Source organism: Mandrillus leucophaeus, unplaced genomic scaffold, assembly GCF_000951045.1.
Source record: "Mandrillus leucophaeus isolate KB7577 unplaced genomic scaffold, Mleu.le_1.0 Scaffold211, whole genome shotgun sequence".
In the NCBI taxonomy this organism is placed as follows: domain Eukaryota; kingdom Metazoa; phylum Chordata; class Mammalia; order Primates; family Cercopithecidae; genus Mandrillus; species Mandrillus leucophaeus.
In genome coordinates this window covers 3,364,158-3,389,455 of record NW_012102155.1, presented here as the reverse complement: position 1 = coordinate 3,389,455, position 25,298 = coordinate 3,364,158, and the positions used below count along the sequence as shown (strand labels likewise).

The following is a 25,298-nucleotide window of genomic DNA, read 5'->3' as shown; positions in this document are numbered from 1 at the left end:
TTGTGCAGTTGTGTGTTTATTCAGGGCTTATATTTAGCTTTGTGCTCGAGGATGGCCTGACTGGTGTCTATAACCAATGTCTCTTCTGATTGGCTGATCCATTCTGCGCTGGTTGCTAAATATTTTGATTCCTTATAGAGGTGATAGAGTGCGTCTGTACTTAATATATTTCCATGAGGTTGTAGGACTGAGTATTTATTAATCTAAGTATTGGTTGTGCAAAATTAACTGATTAGCTTATTATTATTTTAAAGTTCTCTTTATGAGGTGGTTTATATAAATCTTACTCTTTCCTTGCGAAGTCAGCTCATTGTAGTAGGAGAGTCGGAGCTAAATACAGGCCTTTGTTTATCATCTTTTCATGTCCCTGTCCTTCCTGGCTTCTTCCTGCTGTCACTTGCTCTTGGCTGCTCATGGTTATTACCAGAGGCCTGGAGAGCCCACATCTTTCATTGTTCCCCAGCTCCCAATCCCAGTGCCCCTGGATTAGCTGGCCTGCCCTGCTTTTGACTTCCACAGACTGGCAACCACCTACCCTCTGTGTTTCTTCATTTTTTTTTGAGATTTTGTTTGGAAATTGTAGGATTTACATCAAAGCTTTCAAAACTTCACCCTTTATGAACTCAAATTTAAAAAAATCAGTGTCCGTTAGTGGCTAAAGCCAGTGGGCTGAAAGCTTTTCTGAACCAGGAAGAGACAGGCCAAGTCTGAGTAGCTTCAAAGACCTGCTGTAAAATAATAATCTGCTGTTACTTCACTAATGTTATTTATCAACATGTATTTAACTCTGATGGCTGCCATCGAGGTCTGCATTTCCTGCAGATGGAAGACAGCAAGGAGGGAGCATAATCTCACAATTCCAGGGTATTAGACTGTCACACAGCATCACTTATGTCAGCCTATACCCGTAAAAGAGAAGTGTAATCAGTCAGTTGTGTCATCAGAACAAGAAGCATATAAAAATGATTCAAACCTGTAATTTAAAAACAAATCACAATTTGAAAGTGGTTAACAAATGTTTTTGATATGCTCTGGAATGTATAGAGAGGGGAAAAGTGAACAATTTTCATAGAGCCCCCAAAGTATCTGAGAAATCAGGATACTACCCAGCAAAATGAAAGTGGGTGAGTGGAGTGGGCCGTGCCCATGGAATTCATTAGTAAATGATGATCGAATTAATGGAAAATAAAGAAATGAATACATGATTTGGAAGAGCAAAGAGTTCAGTTTAGGTTCACAAACTTCTCCTGAATGCTGGTAACCTCTTGTTATTGGGGATATGGGCCCTGCCCAATAGGAAAACAGATAAGTATATAAATATCAGCATAGGATGAAAAATATAATGATGGAGCAATTCACAGAGTATTACGGGAATAGAGAAGAGGGGAGGATACCCCAGCCTGAGGAAGCAGGACGGAGAGCCAGGGTTGAGTTTAGGGAAGGGTTCCTGAAGGAGAAACACTTTAAACAAAATATTCAAGGTTTAATCAGGGTTAACCAGATGAGACAGAGTCAAGGGTATTTTAGACAGAAGGACTCACATGAGCAAAGCGATGGAAACTTGCAATTGCATGGTGAATATCAGAAACTATAACTGTTTTAATATTACTGAGATGCCTATGGGACAGGGAAAGAGGCAGATGAGTTTGCAAAGGTAGGTAGGCCATGAAGGGTTTTGTAAGTCATTCTAAAGAGCTTGGCCTTTACTCTGTAGTGAATGGGAATCTGTCAGAGGGTGACATGACTGAGTTTCAGAATGATCACTCTGACTTCTGTGCAGAGTTTAAGAAACAAGATGAGGCTTAAATCAGAGAGAGGAATGGGGGGACTATTACTGTAGTGTTGGCAAAGGACAATGAGGGCTGGATCTAGGGTCAAGGTAGGATGTATGAAGATGAAACGGTACATGGAGAAATATCTACGGGACAGAACTTCAGGATTTGGTGGCTGATAGAATACAGTGGATGATGAGGAAGCAAGAAAAGTGATGTAGTTTAGATTTATGCTCCAGTACTTGGTGTGGATGACTGGAGAAATGGTGGAGAGTAGTAAGGTGAGATCCTTGTTTCTCTGTTTCCCTGCTCTTCCAGGATCCAAAGAGGTGACTTCTGCTGACCTTGCTAAAGAGGAAGAAAGTGATTGTACATTTATAGATTCTCTTCCCACAGGTTTAGTGTCCTAAGTACAGGCAGAGGAGTGACTAATCTCAGTGGTGAGATATGCCAGAGTCAGAGGGCCACCTCTATTTTTTGGGTCATTGCTAATGAGTGGCATAATTTTTGTAAAAAAAAAATATCATTTTGGATTTGTTTTTGTTCAGGCCTGGTGTGCTTTGGTTTTTTGCATGTCCAGGTAATAAGGGTAGTAAGTCTCAGTTGGAAAAGAGGGTGTTTCCAGCCTGAGACAGAATGGGTTAGTTGGCCTCTTCTACACCATGTTGTCTTCAGTGTTAGCTGGAAGGAGCATGATGCCATATTTTGGGCCACAGGCCTATGCGTCCTCTTCCATACTAGGAAGCCATGTAATGTATGAGTTACTGTGTAACTACTAACAAGGCTGATAGCTCATCACCCTTTGGTTCTTTCTGCCTATTCTTTATGAATCTATCTGAGAGGAGTTGAGGGTGGAGGTGGTAGTGCTGAGAATAATGGAATGAGGGCCGGTACAATTCACTGATGTAGAGAGCTCAGGAGGAAGAATGAATCTGGGGTATGACTACAAATTCAGTTTTGGCTAAGTGTGCTGCCCAGCAGTGGGCGTAGAGCAGGAATTTGACTTTATAAGTTTGACGCTGATCTAGCCTTGATGTGTCCTGCAAGGACACATTTAAGGTCTGTTGAGATAGTCTTGGCTTCATGGTGAACCACATGTTGACAACAAAAAATAGTAGATATAGTGCAGTCTTTACTATATATAGGGAACATTCTGCTCAAAGCCTTTGGAGAACAGAAGTTATTAATATATCTACAGGGCAAATCCAAGTATAACAAAAGTGTTTGTGGTAAATGTCTTGTAAACAAAATATTTTCAATTGTTTAGTAAGGCTTCAATAAATTTTACCCCAAGTAATAGTCAACCTAGTAGAATTTTGTTTTGAGCTCCTTTTGTATAGTTTCTTGAAGTCTGATATTGGGGCTCATTATTTATAAGGCTATGCATATATAAATATGGATATAAAGAGTAAAATGTGCAAGAAAATGTTTTCTCCTTGACTGTCACCCATTTAAATTCAGATTCCCTTGGTATCTATCCCATAAGGAGAAGGAGAGAAGTACTCAGGTTAAGGCAGCATAAAGGCCATTTATGAATTAATTTGTTTATTCATTGGTCAACATTTCTAAGTCTTCATCAGAAGAAACACAATGTGCTAAGTTCTGGCAATACCAAATAAATAAGACTTAGTGTCCCAAGGGAGCTGAGGGAGATGTCAGTCATTGCAATGTATGGCAATGAGACTGATTAGAGAGGTGTGTACAAGGGAAGCAAACTGATATACCAAGGGCCAATTTGCTAAAGGATCAGTTTCTCAATGGCTAATTCCCCAAAAGCCAATTTACTGAAGGATCAGCTTACTACATAAATATTTTGCCAACTTTACCACACTTACAGATTTAACAAAGACTTATTTTAAGGAGTATTGTTTTAAATATAGTAAAGGATTATAAATAAATTTGTGTATGAATATTTTAAGACTATATTTTAAAAATCCATTCAACCATAAAGTGTGTTTTTCTTACAGATGTATTCATCTTAGCAGTATTTTAGGATCAGTTTGATATTTTTGAAAGCTAAGTTTTCTAGGGAGGCTTAGTCTCTTTGTAAATATATTCTTATGAATATATTTATAAATATGCCTTTCTTGAATATGTTTGTGAATATATCCTTCTAACAAATATAACAAAAATTTGGCATTTCATGTGGGAGCCTTTCAATTTTTACTAGTTTTCAAATTCTTTTTAAAGTCATTGGCTGCTTTTCTAATATTTTAGTATTATTGAAATTCTTGTGGCAAATTTCACATTATGACCCCTTTGATGGATTTATCAACTTTATCAATTAACCAAAATTTGTTTCTTGTACTCATTGATAAAGGTTGTGGTAAGAATAGTAGGACCCTCTGCTAAGCTGAAAAGAAGAATCAGTGAAACACGAAGTCTGGCCCACTGACCTAGAGAGGGGGACACCCAGAGGGTACAGGAGGGAAGACTAGGGGGCAGAGGAAGCTGGAGGGCATGGCTGGGATGGGGGTGGGAGGAACAGGGGACAGAGAGAAAGGGAGACTGGAGGCAGTGGGTGTCTGGGACAAGAGATGGAAAGACAGAGGGGCAGAGAGATTGAGAGACAATGGCTGCAGAGAGACACAGAGTGGAGAGAGTCTGAAGGCCCTAAATCTGGCCCCCTTGTAAATGTTTTCATTCCATTTAGTGTGGTTTATTGTAGAACTGTGTAGGGTTACAACGATCATACAAAATTTGTGGTGTATAGCGAAATTCGATAAATTCACCAAAATGACTGATGGCAAATGGATTCTTTGGCAAATTGGCCTCAGGCATATTGGCCACTACTTTTTCAGGCATTCCTTAAAATGAACATTCAGTAGATCGATGGTAGAAGAAAAAAACAAAAGGGACAAATAAATGTCAGGAATTGAAAACCGTAACTACAGACACGTTATGAATTCAATTGTCCCAGGGCTATGATTTACAAGCACAAAGGTGGTTTAGGGAGCCTGCCAGTTAGGGACCATAACTTGATTTAAATCGTGATGATTAAGTGTCCTTTGACAGACCAAATTAAGTCTTGGACGAGCAAATGATTGAGAAGGGAAGAGTATCCAGGCAGAATATGAGAGAATAGAGGTAGCAGAGTGTGGTTGGATTCCAGGATATTGTGGGTGGGGAATGTCAGACAGTGAGCTGGTTAGACAGGCAGGGGCCAGAGAAAAAGGATCTTGTATGTCTTTTGAAGTTAGAGAGGGGATTAAAAGAATTAAGCAAGTGCAATGATTAGATATGTGCTTTAGAAAGATCACTTGTATTAATGTGGCTGGTTGTTTAGAAATGTTTACATATGGAGACAAAGGGACTGATTCTTAAACTCTCCCAATGTTTCAGGTATTAGATACAGAGGGGTTTAAAAAAAGAGAAGTGATAGAGGAGATTAATATTTAGATCTACTTAGATGAAGTTGGAAGCCATTATCCTCAGCAAACTCACACAGAAACAGAAAACCAAACACTGCATGTTCTCACTTAAAAGTGGGAGCTGAGCAATGAGTACATGTGGACACAGGAAAGGGAACAACACTTACTGGGGTGTGCTGGGGAAGAGTGGGAATGGAAGAGCATTAGGGAAAACAGCAAATGCATGCTGGGCTTAATACCTAGGTGCTGGGTTGATAGGTGCAGCAAACCACCTATGGCACATGTTTACCTATGTAAAAAACCTGCACATCCTGCACATGTACCCCAGAACTTAAGAACAAAAAACAAAAAAACAAACAGATTTAGATCTGGGCATCATTTGTGTCTAGAACTAGCAACACTATGGGTTTTAATGAGACTCTCTAGGTAGTCAGAGAAACAAAAGACAGCGTGGCCACTAAAACATGGAAAGGGCAGAAGAGAATTCTGCAGAATCCCGAATCTCTCAGATATGTGATGGCATACCTGGTGGGTGCAGGGAAGAGAAGTAGGGAAAGCATTAATTAGAAATGAAGAATTAAATATATCTGAAGTTACCTGGCTGAGAGCTCTTCCAGAACTTACATGTGCCGAATATTTATGTTTGTGCCTCTCTGGCACAGTGAATACTGAGCTGTTCAAGAGTTAAAGACAGACCACATCTTTGTAAGTTCAGTCTCTTGCATTTATTAGGCTTATAAAATATGTTCCTTTTATTTGGACTAGACTGACTACAACAAGCATAGGTTGTGAAATAGCCAGTTATAGGGAAGCTGAATGGTCTATTAAAACTAAATAAATCAGGGAAGCATGGCTAGAACATACCTCAAGTTTCTGTCTTCCCATTAGTGTCCATTGGACTCTACCACCAACAAATTTAGTATTCTTTCCAGAAAAAAATCAGACTTTCCAGGCACTGAACCCTCTAGTTCCCAGACTTAGGGAAACATGCCCTTCTGTTAGATCTTAAGGTGAGGCAATGGATTGCTGAGTGCCTTCAGAGCTTCAGTGAGCAGAGCTGCTATACATCTCTGTCCCATGAGAACACACCTGTTATTTCATATGGCAGAGAAGGCATGACATTGACGAACACAACCATTGTTCTGCCTTCTGTCCACTACAGCCTCCTCCATTTTTGAGATGTGCTCCTTTTACATCTGTCTTCATCTTCAATTAGTTTCAGATTTCATGGATTTTTCCTTGAGCTGGTAGGTACATATTTTATGGTACAATTTGATTAGTTTAATTATTATTATCGTTTTTGGTCTTTTAATGTGTACATTTCATCGGGAGCAATGAGTTTTTGAGTTTGGGGAGAAATGACAGTCACACTTCATTTATGTTTGTATATGTCATTAACATGAAGATTTTGTCCATGAGCTTAACGTTATTATTGCCAACGTATTAATTCATGAGACTTCCCAGGAAGTCTTGTAACACTGTGACCCAGGTCTTATGGGTAAGACACTAAAAGTGAGAACAAAATTACAGAAATGAAGGTTGGAATTATTTCTTTTTAGTCCTGCCTTTAGCTTATTAGATAACATACTCTCCCAATGATATCTTAATATTTTAATTCATATTTATTTTTGTTGGACCAATTAGCATATTAAATTTTATGAAAAGCTTTAATGCAAGATATAGAAGGAAACAGGAAATTATGTGAATTGTCTAGATAAGTGAGGGTGTTATAACCTAGAGAGACTTTGAGAAGTACTGACCTTTAAATTGACCAGATTATTTGGCTCTAATGCAATAATGCTAGAAATAAATAACAAAAAATAACTAGAATGACATCTACAGATGAAAGTAAAACTATAGTACAAAGAACTCATGGGTGATAGAATGAAGTCCAACAAAAATTAAAAATCAGAATTAAATGATATGAAAAACACTATAGAGCAACTAGTGGGATTGCAGCTAAAGCTATACATGGATAGAAATACGTAGTTTTAAATACTTATATTAGATAAGAAGAAAGCCTGAAGATTAATGCACTAGGCATCCAAGTTAGTAAGTTAGAAAAAGATTGACAGAATATACTAAAAGAAAGTATAAGGAAGGAAATAATAAACTTGAGCAGAAATAAATGAAATAGATGAACTATATTAAAGCACTAATGAGTTCAAAGGTTAATTTCTTTTGAAAAGACTAATGAAAAACTGAAAAAAACTGATCAGGGAAAAAATAGAAAAGGGCCAAATAAGTATAAGGAATTAAAAACTATAACTACAGATAAGGTATGGATTAGAAAGAAAATATTGAAAATAGGTATATAATGAGACATTTGGAAACTCTGAAGTATATAACTTCCTGAAATATACAGCAAAGTTTTCAAAAATATAACTTACTGAAACCAATTCAGAAATAAATAGAAAACTCAAATAGTTATAAATCATCAAAAATTTGAATCATCAGTTAAAAAATCACCATAATGGAAACAGTAGTCTCTGATGATTTATAGTTAAACTCTACTTATAGTATACAAATCATTCCAGAATATAGAAAAAGATGAAACGCTACCCAACCTATTAATGAGGTTAGTAAACTTTGATACTAAAACCAAATCAGAAAAATGCACACAAAAAAATCATTCTCAGCAAACTATTGCAAGAACAGAAAACCAAATACCGCATGTTCTCACTCATAGGTGGGAATTGAACAATGAGATCACTTGGACACAGGAAGGGGAACATCACACACAGGGTCCTATTGTGGGGAGGGGGTATGGGAGAGGGATAGCATTAGGAGATATACCTAATGTAAATGATGAGTTAATGGGTGCAGCACACCAACATGGCATATGTATACATATGTAACAAACCTGCACATTGTGCACATGTACCCTGGAACTTGAAATGTAATAAAAAAATTATAGGTCAATGTCTTTCACAAATATAAATGTGAAATTTTAAAAACAAGTTAAACTAGGAGTGTATAAAAATGAAAATATACCATGATCAAGCTGTGGCTATCCCAGGAATTTATAATGTGGTTTATTATTTGACTATTAATGTAATCTATTACATAAATATATTAAAGGATTATAATCATATAATAATGTAATAAATGTAGAGAAACATATTTGACAAAATTTAACATTCATTCATGATAAAATCTCCTATCAAATTAAAAATAGACAGGAACATCCTTAATATGATAAATGGTATAGAAGAAATACCTATAGTAAACTTGATACTTAATGGTGAAATGTTGACAGAATGCATTTTATGAGCAGAAACAAAAGTAAAGATGTCCATTATTACCTGTTTTATTCATAATTTACTGATTTACTAGCAGTATAACATATGAATGAATAGTATATTTACTGATAAAGAAGAAATAAAAACTTATTTTTATTTCACCAATGATGTAATTATGAAGAAAATACAGAAGAATCTATAGATAAATTATTAATAAGAAAATTTAGGCTGGTTGTGATGACTTGCACCTGTAATCTCCACACTTTGGGAGGCTGAGGTGGGAGGAGGATCACTTGAACTCAGGAGTTCCAGACCAGCCTAGGCAACACAGCAAGGCACCATCTCTAAAAAGAAAATTAGCCAGGTTAATGTAGTGGTGCATGCCTGTTGTTTCAGCTGGTTGGGGGCCGAGGTGGGAGGATTGCTTAAGCCCAGGATTTCCAGGCTGCAGTGAATCAGGATTACGCTACTGTACTCCAGCCAGTGTGACACAGCAAGACCCTCTTGCAAAAAACGAAACAAAACAAAAAACAAAGCACAAACAAAAACTAGTATAGTTGCTGGAACCAAAGCAATATGCAATAGTCAATTGCCTTTTTATATATTAGTAAAAATAGTGTAATTTCCACATTACAAAAAAAACAGAGCACTCAAAAGTAAATGGAACAAAACCAAAAATTGACAAATGGGACTTAATTAAACTAAAGAGCTTCTGCACAGCAAAATAAATAATTAACAGAGTAAACAGACTACCTACAGAATGAGAGAAAATATTTGCAAGCTCTGCACCTGACAAAGGACTAATATTCAGAATCTATCAGGAAGTTAAACAAATTAACAAGAAGAAAACAACCCACTAAAAAGTGGGCAAAGGACATGAACAGACGCTTCTCAAAAGAAGACACATATGTGCAAGCCAATAAACATGAAAAAATACTCAATATTACTAATTATTAGAGAAATGCAAATTAAGACCACAATGAGACCATGTAGGGTGTCTATTACTAAAAAGTCAAAAATAACAGATGTTGGCGAGGCTGAGAGGAAAAGGGAACACATAGGCACTGTTGGTGGAAATGTAACTTAGTTCAACCTCCATGAAAAGCAGTGTGGAGATTTCTCAAATTACTAAAAATGGAGCTACCATTTGACCCAGCAACCATAATTGATACCATTACTGGAGTGGGTATCTACCCAAAGGAAAAGAAATCATTCTGTCAAAAAATATCTGCACTCATATGTTTATCCAAGCACTATTCATAATAGCAAAGTCATAGAATCAACCTAAGTGTTCATCAAATGTGGTACATATACACCATCAAATATTGCACAGCCGTAAAAAGGAGTGAAATTATGTCGTTTACAGCTGGAGGCTATTATCCTAAGTGAATTAATGCAGAAACTGAAAACTAAATACTGCATGTTCTCACTTATACGTGGGAGTTAAACAATGGGTACATGTGGACATAAAACTGGAAGCAGTAGACACTGGGGACTCCAAAAAGGAGCAGGGAGGAAGGGAAAAAAGTTGAAAAACTACGTGTTGGGTACTAGGTTCACTATTTGAGATGATGGGTTCAATAGAGGCCCAAACTTCAGTATGACTCGATATGCTCATATAACAAATCTTGCACATGTACCTCCTGAGTCTAAGATTAAAAAAACAACAGCAGCAACAACAACAACAAAAACGACAAAGTAGTGAAGTTATGAGAGTAGGGTCATTGAAGTTTCTTTATTTTTTGGCAGGATAATGAAAGCGTTAATTATCTTCATATTGGTCAATTCATGCACACATATGAAAATGTAATTATCTAAAAACATAAATGAAATATCCAAATTTCCAAATGGGAGAAAATAAAATACAATTTTAAAGACTTAATTAGTTTGGCTGAATTAAATAGACCAAAATTATACAAACAAATAAATGACGAGTTAAAAAGTCACTTGAGTTTGAAAAAGGCAGCCCAAATATATTAGTAATAATCATAATTGATTTACTCTACAATATTATGCTGAAAGTCCCTGACAATAGATTAAGAATGTAACACATGAGAAAAATACCATAAGGATTAGAAACAAAGAAACAATATTATTATTTGAAGAAAACACAAATATGGGAAATCCATACAAATCTATCAGCAACTATTTAAAAACATACTGAGTTCCACAAGGTTGATTGATAGAAAAAAATCAGTAACTACAAAAGCGGTAGCATTTCTATACATCAGCAGTAAAAATACATATAAAACGTAAGAGGTATGATAATAATTGCCACGAAATGTTGCTTAAATAAAAATCTAATGAAATAATTGCAAAATGATACTGGATGAAATGTAAAAGTCATGGATAAATAAGGAATTATATTCAGGGAAGTGGAGACTCAGTATTTAAAACAATTCAGTTATTCAATAAATTCAATGCCATTTCAATAAAAAAGATAGTACTTAGGAATAAATCTAATAAATGATGTACAATTTTTTTTAATGCAAAACTTTCTTAAGATATATTAGGGAAGACAAACCAATGTAAAGGTTAATCGTACTCATTCAGAGAAAGACTTTCTGACATAAAGATGTAAATTTATCACAAATTAATTAATTTTATAAAATTCTATTAAAAATCTCAAGAGTTTTTTTGGGAAGTACGATAGGTGTGACTTGCCAACCTGATTTTAAAACTTAGTTGGAAGTGCAAGTGGCTAAGAATAGTAAATACTCTTCTGACTACCAAATAACAAGATGGGTGACTAGTCCTATTAAATATCAAGATGTGTAACAGACATAATGCTAAAAATTTAAACTGATGTGTGGTGTTTGTCTGAGGTAGACAAAACTGGCTGGTAGAACAGAATAGAGATTCAAAAACATATCCATGTACACATGGAAATGTAATAAATGACAAGTGATTTTTGGATCAATGGGGAAAGGATAAACTCTCCAATAAATGGTGCTGGGGCAATTGGTTATCCATATAAAAACTGGATGTTGGGTATCAATTCCAGATGATTAAATACTTAATTGTGAAAGATAATGCTACATAAAATTTAGAAAACTGTGCAGGAGGATGTCTATTTGAATCTGGAGTAGGATGGGATTTCAAAATTTTCCAAAAATTGTTAACTTAGAATATATTAAAGTTAAGAACATATTAATATATTTATCAAAAGACATGATAAAGAAAGTGAAAAGCCAAACCACAAACTGGGAGAAGCTATTTGCATACATATAGCAGATAAAGAATTAACATGGACTTATATAATGAATTCCTACAAGTCAAGTAAAAGACGATCCAGTAGAAAAATGATAGAAGTATGACTATAATTGCTGCAAAATGTTACTTAAGTATAAATCTAATGAAATAATTGCAAATTATTTGAACGATCAAGTATTTGACCTAATTGGGCCAAATATTTAAACAGTGAACTCAGAAAAAAGGACTAAGGAAATTGATTCCATCTCATTATTAATCTGAGAAATGAAAATTAAAATAACAATACCCTCTGGATTAATGAAAATTAGAAATCTGAAAACTCTAAACAAGGCTGTAGAGCAATGGGAATCACATGTATGGCTCCTTTGGAAAACCATGGCATTACTTGGTAAAATTAAAGCTGTGTATACTTTTGAACCAACCATTCCCATGTTCGGCATAAATCTTAAGAAATGTTCATACATATGCACAAAGGGACATGTACAAGAATAGCAGCATTGTTGGCAAAGACAAAAGAACTGGCAAATAATGCAAATGTCCCTTAGCAGTGGACTGAATGATTAAATGGTAGTATGCTCATGTAATGGGATACTACATAGCAGAAAAAATGAACTACAGCGACTCACGCCAGCATTGGCGAATCATAGCAACATAATGTTTGGTGAAAAAAGCAAGTTGCAGAATAAATATGGCATGATTCCATTTATATGAAGTCTCCAAACATTCAGATGTAAACAATATATTGTTTGAAGATCCAAATACAATAAACTCAAGAAAAAAAATTGGGGAACGATATACCCAAAATTCAGGATATTGATTACCTCTGGGTTGGGGGCTGGGATGGGGAGTAGAATAGTATTAGGAAAGCATCCTCCAGGGCTTCAAAAATTCTGATTGTTTTGTTTTTTAAGCTGAATGATGGGTACCTGGATGTTTATAATATCATTCTTTGTATATTAACATATGTAATAAATATTTATTTGTATCACTTCAATATTTAATATAGGCAATTTAAAGAATATTTGATTAACAGTCTGTAATGACCTTAGCTTAAAAACCTCTCTCTTTTTAAATTTCTAAATTAATTATTCTGCTTTTTTGCTGCTTGAAATTTAGGGATCAGGCCAGGCATGGTGGCCCACGCCTGTAATCGCAGCACTTTGGGAGGCTGAGGTGGGCGAATCACGAGGTCAGGAGATCGAGATCATCCTGGCTAACATGGTGAAGCCCCGTCTCTACTAAAAATACACACACACACACAAAAAAACAAAAAACATTAGCCAGGCATGGTGGCAGGTGCCTGTAGTCCCAGCTACTCAGGAGGCTGAGGCAGAATAGCGTGAACCTGGGAGGCAGAGGTTGCAGTGAGCGAGATTGTGCCACTGCACTCCAGCCTGGGCGACAGAGCGAGACTCCATCTCAAAAAAAAAAAAAAAAAATTTAGGGATTAAAGTGAGTTCAACTAACAAGTTTGTTGTGAGAAGAAAAAAATATTTCTCCACATTACTGGGTTGCAGAATGGAAGATGAAGATAGGACCTTATGTTTTGCGTATAGAAGATGATCAGAAAAAGATCTGGCTTGGAATTAAAATGAAGAAAAAAAAAAGTAAAACTAACTTCCATCTCTTCTGAGCAAGAAAACATTTGGTTTCAGAATTTTCAGTGAACTTTTCCTTCCTCTTAAGTTGCTCTGCCTGCCCTTAAGCTGGTTTCCTGGTATTCTACCATTTGAGTAATCCCAGGGAATCCAATATCCTGACATACTTGGCCCTGTTCTCAGGAAGAGGAGGTGTGGAGAGCAGCTGAGGATTTTGGATGGCCTGGCTTCTGGGATTGCTGTGGGAACACAGCTGGAGAAACCAGGCATACACAGAGGCCAGGTTTGCAGAACGAGAAGAAACTGAATTACCAGCAATTTGAGGCAGTGCTGTCAGACAATCTAGTTAATTTACTTCCAAATAATTAACTTGAGGACCTTAATTATGTAGATTAATTATCAGCCATCATCATCTTCATTATCACCATGTTTACTGCCACCGAGAGCACCTTAAACAGAGCCACAGATACTGCTCAAAGTCAGTTTAAAATCTGAGTCGGATCTTCCAAGAGTTTGTGAATTAAGCAGCAAAGACGAAGATGTGGTCAAGAAAAAAGCACAGGCAAATGAACTTCCAACATTAAACTAATTAATGGCAGATTCTATTGTTTGTGCTTTTTCGCCATGCAGACTTATTTAATAAGCTTTTGCATCCCCATCCCATAAATAAAGCTTGCTGAAAAATGATTTCTTCATAGTCAATATTTTAACTATTATAAATCCCATAGTCATGAAATCATACTTTAAAAATAAAAAATTAAAACAGTAATTTCAGTTTCATAGAACCTTATTGATGCAGAATATAGTAAGCTAATTGTTCACGCCTTTCAAACTCCACAAATATTACCAATTTGTCAGTCACATGTTTATTATCTTCTTTGATATGCAATATCCAACTCTATTTTAACATACTTTTCCCCTTGTGGGCTTGGCTGTTCACTATCACAAGAGCATGGGCAGGTACTGGGGTACAGGGAGAGAGCATCAGCTTGGGTTCAAATCCTGATTTCATCACTGGCTAGTTGTTGGGCCTTTGGAAGTTGTTGAAAATCTCTCCGTTATTTAAAAAGTCTCAGTTTCCTCATCTGTGAAGCAGGCATAATAATCTCTATCCTAAGAGAACACAATTAAAACCTGCAGTACACAGTAATTGCTTCTTAAATGTTAATTCCTTTGTTCATAAAAAGTAGCAAAATGTATTGAATTATTTGCTGAGAGTAAATAGAAGGTGAAAGAAATGCATTACACTTCACTTGCCTTCAGAATTTCAGGACAGCTGGCTGTTGACAATTACCATATTCCTGTAGGGCAACAAAACTCTTGGATTTGGTCCTGGGACGGAAGTTGCAGGACCAAATCTCTGCCTTTCTGCACTTTCACATATAGAATTTGAAATGACATGTGAAATTTTACAGTGTTAAAGAAATGAACTTGCTGAAAGATGATTCAACTTGAAAGCAAATGAAAAATAATTTGATTAAACCTTGAGAAAAAGCAGTGAAAACCTAGAGATGATCAAGTAACGTAAATTTTCAGTTAATTTGCTTGGTGTCATGATGAGCACTGGGACTTGTTTTTTAAATGCTGACAAGGCAACATTAGTTGCCTTCTGGGCTATAATTTTAGTTAAATATCATATAATTATTTTTTCCATAAGTAAGGTAACAATATATTACAAAGCATTTGGAAAGTAGAGCAGTAAAAACTATGCTATTTCTTCCAGGCTTTTGCCTATGTATATTTTTTGTGGCTGCAATCATAGTTTGTATGCAAATTTTCAACTTGCTTTTTTCAGTTAATATTATGTCAAAGCATTTTAAAGTGCTAAGTGGTATATTACATTCAGTGATTTATTTAGCAGATTTTCTATTGTGAATTTTCAAGTCGCTTCCCAACTTTTGCTGTAATATATAATTATTGTGAAGAACAACTTTGCTTTTGAAATTTTTAAAATAATTTTTATCTGTGAGGCAATTGAGGTTTTAGAAGGAGAATAAAAGTATCAGCTCTGAAAACAGTATTCAGGCAAACCTCCTTCAGATTCTTCTCCTTGTGCCTTACCAACTTTTATCAACTGTATTTTTAAATTTTTATTTAATTTTAAATTTTATTTTGTTATCAGTTTTTCACAAATTTCCTTCAACCAAATTGATCCTGATTTCTATCAGATTCTGCCTGATTTGCAACTTGCTTCTGTTGCAATATGCTGGTAAAGGCAGTTATACTTAAAATTTAGCTTCACTTAACCCAAATAATAGTGCAAGGTCATGGGAAAGAGGAAGACTAAATATTTAAAAATGACTAGAGAATTTTATGAATACATTTACTCCCTAAACCCAAGTGAGAGGACTGGATTGAGTTGCACAATGGTCATCTTGTCTTTTCTTAACGCTGCCTTTGCCCTTTATCTTTCTTCTTGTTCCCTCATTTTTCCCTTCCCCCAGACTATTCTTCCAATGATTTTTGAGGGCTCAGTGGATTTGTCTGTCCTCTTTTCCTCCTCTCATAGTTTCTGTTTTCCTTCCCTGCCGTATGTCCAGTACCCAGAAATGCAGTTTTCATCACTTTGGAAGAAGAAACTGAATTGCCAGTGGTTCTCAGTATTTATTATTTTATTAATTATATTTTATTATTTAAATTTCATTATTAATTAATAAAATTAATTCAGTTAATAAATTATTATTAATACATTTGGTGCTCAGTATTCATTGAGCGTCGTGTGCCAGGTACAGTGCTAGGTGCTGGAAATTCAACAACACAGTCCATTTGGCTAAAGAGGCTGATGGGAGTGGTGGTTCACATTGGATATCTGAAGGCAGAGCTGGAGTTAGCTAAGCAAAGAGCTTGTGACATGGGAATTTCTGACAGGGAACAACTTTTGCAAGGGTATGTGCTGAAAGCAAACATGTAAAGTGCAAAGAGAAGGAAGGCCGAAGTGTCTGAAACCCTACTCCTATAGTGTAGAGTCCGTCCGCACATTGCAAAGCATAAGGCTCAGTTGCCTACTACTTTCCTGTCAGTATCCTCTTTGGAGAGTCAGGTTAAATGCTTCTGAAAAGTTCCCAGAATCCCAGTGCATTTACCTTTTTTCATCATGTCTATAAGATGAAGAGGTCCGGCCACTGGTCCATATAAACATCTTAGAGAATGTTGGTCCAGGGTCTCCTTTCCTTACGGTGGATGTCCTGGAGGAATGGCAAAAAGACCTAGAAGAGGTACACACGGAAGTTAACAGCAACGAATAGCTCTCAGTGGATGGACTCTTACTTAACAACAGGGTTGTGATGCCATAGGGGCAGTGGTTCTCAATCCCGGCTGCATATTAAAATTGACTGGGAATTTTTAAAAAAACACTGGAGCCTGGTCCTCTCTCAGAAATTTGCATTCAATCTTTTTAAAGCTTCCTTAGCTGATTGTAATGCACTGCTGGGATTGAGAATTACTGCCTTAGGAAAACATGGTTTTCTAATTGATGTTAAAGTCACATTTTCCCCAAAATATCTCCTTCAAAATATCACTTTGGTACAGTTTCACACTCTTTACTATGCTGTATTTTTCCAAAATTTTAGTTCAGATTTGGATACTAAAATTTGACTTCTTCTTTTCAATCTGTTTTTTTTTTTTTAATGCTGACAAGTGTGACATGTTGGTGATGAAATGTCATCTTTTAACCGTGCTCCACTTTTGCTGCTGTTGTGGCATCTGCCCACGGCAGTTGAGTCTCTGCCTAAGAAAATTACAGCATCAGTGGCAGCTGATACTCTCTGGCTTCTGGAGAAGCCAGGTTTGTAGGATCTAGAGTCAAGATATATTAAGAATGTTGTGGGTTTTTTTTTTTAATTGTTACTATGACTTGGCTTTGGCAGATGTTCTTTCCTCTCTAAGCACAGCACTAAAAGTAGTTAGCTATTATTATTTGTTTTCCACATAATAATAATTTTCTTGGGAGTTACGAACATTAAATAAAGAAGTCTTAATCATATATAAAAGTTAAAATGATATTTAACACATTAGAACCAAGGAAGGAAGACTGGTGATTCCTTCATGGATGCAGTCATTAGTGGCTTTCAGTATGGTTAAGCACAATACTAATGATAAGCATGAGACAGGAAATAACATTAGCTACTGTATACCATATTCTCTACTATATGCCATGCACTTTGAATATATTATTTATGCACATACATATTTCATGAAATGCATATGCATATATCTATGTTATGCTTATAGAATGAAAACTCTGCAAGGTGGGTAGTGATATCATTTCCAGATTCTAAATGATGCTTTCAGGAGTTTGAGATTTTTGCTTACAGCTGGAACAGGTAGAGCCATGCTTCAAACCAACATCTACTTGCCTTCAATTCTTTTAGTTTTTAAATTAAAAATATATTCTTTAGAGATGAGAACTTGCTACATTTCCCAGGCAGAAATGCAGCAGCTATTCCCATGCACAATCATAGCTCACTGCATCCTCAAACTCCTGAGTTCAAGAAATCCTACCTCTGGCTAGGCTCGGTGGCTCACGCCTGTAATCGCAGCACTTTGGGAGGCCGAGGAGGGCAGATCATGAGGTCAGGAGACCGAGACCATGCTGGCTAACATGGTGAAACCCTGTCTCCACTAAAAATAGAAAAAGCTAGCTGGGCGTGGTGGTGGGTGCCTGTAGTCCCAGCTCCTCGGGAGGTTGAGGCAAGAGAATGGCATGAACCCGGGCGGCGGAGATCTCGCCACTGCACTCCAGCCTGGGTGACAGAGCGAGACTCCATCTCAAAACTAACTAACTAACTAACTAACTAACTAACTAACTAACTAACTAACTGAATATATAAAATAAATCCTACCTCCTCAGCCTCCCCAGTAGTTGGGACTACAGGTTCTTGCCAATGTGCCTGGCTTGGCTTCAGCTCTGTAATGTGCCTATGAATGAGCTAAAGATTTGGGCCAGTTGTGGTGGCTTATGCCTGTAATCTCAGCAATTTGAGAGGCTTAGTAGGGAGGATCACTTGAGTTCAGGAATTTGAGACCAGACCTGGCAACATAGCAAGATCCCGTCTCTACATAAAATTAAAAATAAAAAAGTTAGCCATGTGTCGTAGGGTGTGCCTGTAGTGGCAGCTACTCAGGAGGCTAAGGGGGGAGGATAGCTTTAGCCTGGGAGTTCCAGGCTGCAGTGAGCCGTGGTTGTGTCACTGCACCACTCCAGCCTGGATGACACAGGGACATCCTGTTTAAAAAAAAAATTGTTACAATGCAAATTCTGCTTTAGAGGGTCTTGGGTGGAGCCTGAGAGCCTACCTTTCTAACAAGCTCTCAAGTGATGCTGATATTGCTGGTCTGCAGACAACACTGAGTAGCAAGGGATCAGAGCATGCACTCATAGTGAGTGGTTGGTAATGGGCCCAGTTTTGTCACTAACTAGCTGTGTGACCTTGAGAAAGTCACTTAACATCTCTAGGGCTTACTCTGTACCACGGAGAGTTTGAAACTGTTAGCTTCTAAGATTCCTCTCAGCGCCAGTATTTTGTGATTCAATAAATTGAAGAATGGATCTAAGCATATACTCTGTTGTTGTGTATTTACTTTCTGGGATTAGGTCTGGGAATTGATCTCCTTTTATAACCCTTGGGTCAGCATCAGAGCTATGAGGAACAGAGACTGTAGGAGGTAGAACAGAGGCTGGGAGTTTAGTAACCAGTATAGATGCAAGAATTCATACATCTACCCTTGTTCTGGGATAATGGCAGGAATCAAAGGATTCACCTGCATGGATGTCCTAGACTCTAGACTTAGAAAGACATAGAAATTAAATCTGCTGTCTGTTTAAATGGCTTAGGTCTGGGTTGTTTAAAGTCATTTATGTTTCTTTTTGAGCATCTCTAAAATATCAAATAGAATAGGGACTACATCCATTATTAAAACCAGTTAACTTTCAGGAAATAAGAATACTTTTAATCTAAATTGAATACATTACTTCATAAGAATGAGCATTGGCTTAAACTTTCAAGAAGTTATTTCAACTTGGACTCCAGTAGAATCTTCTGATTGCTTTAGTCATTCCTTCACAGGGTTTGGTCACAATTTGAGTCTAGGTAAACCAATAAATTCCTGAGTGCTGTCCTGTTCCTGGCTATTAGGCAGCATTTAATAGACACATCATACAAATTATAAATGTTTTGAAACTACAAAGTGAAAGGCATTGCAGTGATTTCAGTACATTTAGAATATTTTTCAGACTGTGTGTCATTATTCCAGCACTGTACCTTTGCTCTGTTTTAAGATGATATAGAAAGTGGGAGATGAAAATATATTTATTCTAATGAACTGTCTAAATCTTGTTGGAAAGGACTTAATGACTCCTCAGTTTATCCCAAAAAGTGGATTTGGAGTGTTTCCACCCTAGTTTTCTTTCATAAAGACAAACCATTGTTTAAAACCTGCTAAAGTCATTGTTAATTAAAACAAAAGGAAGTATCTGCTTTAAAGGCAATAGTGTAAAGGTTCTGTGCAGGTTAAAAAAAAATTTCCGGGCTTCAAAGAAACACCTAGAATTCCAAATGTGTTAATGGAAGCTGGCTTGGAAGTTCTTTCCCAGCTCAAGACAGCCCTTCTGAACACCTTAAGAAATTAATTCAATTTTGCTCATTTTATAGGACAAGAAACTTTTCATTTGAATTGTGATCAGGATAGGGATATAGAGACCAAAAAAGAAAGTACTTTATACAATTTTGTAATTTGGAATCCTAACATAAAATAGAGATATGCGTTGTATAGTGGCTGCACAGAGCTGTGGGCAGTGAGGAGAGGAAACCTGAATCTAATTCCACTATTAAATGATCTAGGAACTGGAGTGAACCTGGCAGAACCATTCCTATATAACTGCAGATGAGTATGATGTGAAAATTCAAAGCTAGAAGATACAATCTCAGCCCTGAGTAAAAGGAGGGAGTCAGTGAGAATGGGATTATTTCCCTGTCTCAGAAATTTATAAAGGGCCCTTTCCATTTCTCAAACACACACCTTGCTAGTTTCTATTTCCATGATTCAGTTCGACCATTCCTTCTGTCTTCATCGTGAATGAGTTACCCTGTTTCAAAGCCATCTAAGTCTTCTCTGACCCATATGAACAGCTTCTTCATCTCTACTCCCAGTTCTCGGTACTTACTTCTGCTAAGGCAAGACAAAATCTATCCTGTTTGTGTGCAAATCTGCCTCCCATGCTAGGTTATAAGCATCTGTAGGGCAGGACTGTGTCTTATGCACCCTTACAGCACAATCTAGGGCACATGGTAACACACTGGTTGTATTTGCTGCCTTGACCATCTAAGTAGCTATTGGGAAATGTGGCTATTTAGTATGACTTTGGCCTCACGCACTGTGACTCATCTGCTGGATGCAGTTGATGTCTCCTTTCTGATCCTTCTCTTAGCTTGCACTGAATTTCATTCTTCTTACTCTACTTCTTTTCTTTCCTTCTCTTGATTGTCCAGCTCTATCTATCCCTTTCATTGGCTTGGAGAGAAAATTTCTATTGCTTGGTGAAGTATCATTCACTAAGGTTTTCTTTAGATAGGGCAGCATGGCCTGATGAAAAGAGATGAGTGAGAGCAGCAGATGGGGCCATTTGTTTGTTTGCCTCCTGGCATCACCATATGCCAACTCTGTGACTTTGGACAAGTCAATTTAACATCTCTGAGTTTTTGTTTCCTTGACTGTAAAAATGGGAATAATAATATTTGCCTTTCTACGTTGCTTGGGAGACTAAATAAAACAATACATGTAAAAGTGTTTAAAGTAGACCATGAAACATAATAACATAATAATTGGTTAGTGGCACACACTAACCGATAGGTTACTTCTTTTTCACCCCGTTATTAAACTCAAAAACAAATGGATTGAATTTTTTCCTTTTGCAAAAAATTCAATTAAGTCACTTCGTGCTTGTACACTTAGACTATTGACGTTTTTTTTTTTCTTATGGGTCAGTGGCACTCAATAGAGGAAAAGTGGTTTTCCGAGATATAGGGTGATAAAATCTGAAGTACTTTCTCATTAGCATTAAGTTCGGATACCCATTCTGAGAGAGAAAAACATAAAGACGGTGCCTCTGAATGCTGGCCACACATGCTGGCCACACATTAGAATTATCTGGAAGAACTTTTAAAAAATACTGATGCCTGGGTCTCACTCCAGACCAATGAGAACCTCTGGGGGTGAGTCTCTGGCATTAATGTATTTTTGGAAGCTGTCCAGGTAATTGTGATGGGCAGCCAAGAAACACGACTATAACCTCTCAGGTTCTGATTTCATTTAAGTTTTATTATTTATGGATACTCTTTCTGTTTCTAGAAGCTTCTGCTGGGTGCCAGTTTGCAGTGGCTTCTCACTTCCTACCAGTGCTGAGGCCTCAAGATGACAGCTGCAAGGGCAAGTGAGATATGGGGTAGGAAAAGAACAAAGTGGTTGCAGTTTTCTGGTGTCAGTGGCCCTGAGTTATGCATTTGGGATAATCTTAATGAACTCTGCTTTATTAAATGAGCAAGCAGGAGCCCATGGAACTATTTAACACATAATTACATGCCTAATTTTGCATAAAACTGTAACACTAATGACATCACTCTGGCAACTCAAAAGGTCACTCTAAGCACAGAAACTTAGGGTTGCTTCTAATGTATGAGACTTTATCTTTGCAGGCGGTAAATTATATGTTCTCCTTAGGAATTGAGTTGTTTTGGCTTCAGGACCTTCAGGGAAGAAGCTAAATATATGGTGATAATTTTAGACTTAGTGATTTAATTAAGAAAATATTGGTGCATCTTATTGCAATCTATTTTAAATGTCATTGGGATATTTTCCCTCCAAATCCACTACATACTTTACTTTGTTTTAGTTCATTTACTTGCCAAACATTTATAAGTCCCTCTTACATTCCAGGTGCTGTCCTAGGTACTGTGGGGACCAAAACATTCAGACCTGCTTCTAAGGAGTGCAGTCCATGGAAGAGTCAGAAGAACAAATCAACATCTGTACTACGCCAGACCAGCTCCCTTCTAAGGTTTCTATGGCTTCCCAGCAGGTATGTATAATAGTTGTCTCTCCACATTTACCTAAGCTCTCAGCTTGCTGAATTTGATATTGTTGCTCATTTCCTTCTACTATAAAGAGAAATGTTGTAAATGCTTTGCAACCTTGACTTAGAGGACAATGATCTCTCGGCTTTCCTTCTCATTATCTAGCTGCTCCTTCAATTTCTTTTGTGGATTCTTATTTCTCTACCTACCTCTTAAATGTCAGTATAATTTTGGGAAATAGTAAGTACCACTGAATAGTCTCTTGATAATGCTTCATAATAAGAATGAAAAATACTTTTCTCTCCCAATTTGATGCCTAGAAGATTGAGTGAATAGCCCTGCTTGCTGCCCAGTTGTAGAGGAAAAGAAGAGTGAATTGCAGAACACTATTGTCTTTTGAGAAGAATGAAATAAGAGATAATATATTCTTTGGATTTTTATTGCAGACTGCTTTTCTGTCTTTCTTTTTAATTTTTATGGGTGCATAGTATTGCATGTATTATGGGGTACATGAGTTATTTTGATACAGGCATCCAATGGGTAATAATCATATCAGGGTAAATGCGGTATCCATCACCTCGAGCATTTATCATTTCATCATGTTACAAACCATCCAATTATTACTCTTTTAGTTATTTTAAAATGTGCAATAAATTATTGTAAACTGCAGTCACCCTGTTGTGCTATTAAATACTAGATCTTATTCATTCTATGTAACTATATTTTGTATCCATTAACCATCCTCATTCCATTTCCAACTCTCCTTCCAGCCTCTGGTAACCATCCTTCTACTCTGTATCTCCATGAATTCAATTGTTTTAACTTTTAGCTTCCACAAATGGGTGAGACCATGCAAACTTTTTCTTTCTGTGCCTGACTTATTTCACTTAATGTAATGACCTCCAGTTCTATCTATGTTGGAATAAATGACAGGATCTATTTTTTTATGGCTGAATAGTACTTCATTGTGTATATGTGCCACATTTTCTTTATGTATTCATCTGTTGATGGATACTTAGGTTGCTTCCAAATCTTAGCTATTGTGAATAGTGCTGCAACAAGCATGGTAGTACAGGTATCTCTTTGATATACTGAATTGCATTCTTTTGGGTTTATCTAGCAGTGGATTTGCTGGATTATATGGTAGTTCTATTTTTATTTTTTTGAGGAACCTCCAAACTGTTCTCCATAATGGTTGTACTAATTTACATTCCCACCAACAGTGTACAAGGGTTCCCTTTTCTCCACATCCTTACTAGCATTTGTTATTCCCTGTCTTTTGGATAAAAGCCATTTTAACTTGGGGTGAGATGATATCTCATTATAGTTTTAATTTGCATTTCTTTGATGACCAGTGATGATGAGCACTTTTTCATATACTTGTTTACCATTTGTATGTCTTCTATCAAGAAATGTCTATTCAGAACTTTTGCCTATTCTTTAATCAGATTATTAGATTTTTTTTCCTGTAGATTTGTTTGAGCTCCTTATATATTCTGATTACTAATTGCTTGTCAGATGGATAGATTGCAGATATTTTCTCCCATTCTGTGGGTTGTCTCTTCACTTTGTTGATTCTTTTCTTTGCTATGCAGAAGCTTTTTAACTTGATGTGATCTCATTGGTCGATTTTTGCTTTGTTTTCCTGTGTTTTGGGGGTATTGTTCAAGAAATCTTTGCCCAGACCAATGTCCTGGAGAGCTTCCTCGATGTTTTCTTACAGTGGTTTCATGGTTTGAGATCTTAGATTTAAGTTTGTAATCCATTTTGATTTGTTTTTTGCACATGGCAAGAGATGGAGTCTGGTTTCATTCTTCAGCATATAGATACTTAGTTTTCCCAGCACCATTTATTAAGAAGACTATCTTTTCCCCCAATGTATGTTCTTGCTACCTTTGTTGAAAATGAGTTTAATGTAGATGTGTAGATTTATTTCTGGGTTCTTATTTTGTCTCATTGGTCTATTCATCTCTTTTTCTTCCAGTGCCATGCTGTTTTGGTTACTATAGCTGTATAGCATAATTTGATGTCAGATAATATGGTTCCTCCCGTTGTGCTCTTTTTGGTCAGTATGGCTTTGGCTACTCTAGGTCTTTTGTGGTTCCATATAAATCATGGGATCATTTTTCTATTTCTGTGAAGAATGTCATTGGTATTTTGATAGGGATTGCATTGAATCTGTAGATTGCTTTGGGTAGTATGGACATTTTAACAATATTGATTCTCCCAATCCATGACTATGGAATATCTTTTCATTTTCTGTGAACTCTTCAAATTTTTTGCATCATTGTTTTATAGTTTTCATTGTAGAGTTCTTTCACCTCTTTGGTTAAGTTTATTTCCAGATATTTTATTTTATTTGTAGTTATTGTAAGTGGAATTACTTTCTTAATTTCTTTTTCAGATTGTTTGCTGTTGGCATATAGAAATTCCACTATTTTTGTGTGTTGATTTTTGTATCCTGCAACTTTACTGAATTTGTTTATCAGTTCTAATAGGTTTTTGGGGAAGTCTTTAGGGTTTTTATAAGATTATGTAGTCTTCAAACAAGGATAATTTGACTTCTTCCTTTCCAATTTGGATGTCTTTTATTTCTCTCCCTTGTCTGATTGCTCTAGCTAGGGCTTCCATTACTATGTTGAATAACAGTGATAAAAGTAGGCATCCTTGGTGTGTTCCAGATCTCAGAGAAAAGGCTTTCACTTTTTTCCCATTCAGTATGATATCAGCTATGGGTATGTCACATATGGCCTTTCTTATGTTGAGATATGTTCCTTCTATGCCTAGTTTTTTGAGAGTTTTTTAATCATCAAGGGATATTGTATTTTATTAAGTGCTTTCTTTTTGAGTCAGAGACTAACATCACAATGTTTATTTTAATTTATTTTTGTTTTTTCTTTTTTAATTTTAATTTCTAAGTTATGGGGTACAAGTACAGGATGTGCAGGTTTGTTACATAGGTAAACATGTGCCATGATGGTTAGCTGCACCTATCAACCCACCACCTAGTAATTAAGCCCAGCATGTATTATCT

The 25,298-nt window shown here is 36.5% G+C and overlaps 1 protein-coding gene across 4 annotated transcripts in view; it reads right to left on the bottom strand.

Annotated features, from left to right (window-relative positions):
• KCNMB2 (potassium channel subfamily M regulatory beta subunit 2) overlaps positions 1 to 25,298 on the bottom strand; it is a 454,246-nt gene that overhangs the window by 23,535 nt on the left and 405,413 nt on the right. For all 4 annotated transcript variants that reach the window (XM_011980367.1, XM_011980369.1, XM_011980366.1 and 1 more), the window contains one exon: positions 16,280 to 16,402. In XM_011980367.1, coding sequence (XP_011835757.1) covers positions 16,280 to 16,402 — 123 coding nt within the window. The remainder of the gene's footprint in view (positions 1 to 16,279; positions 16,403 to 25,298) is intronic.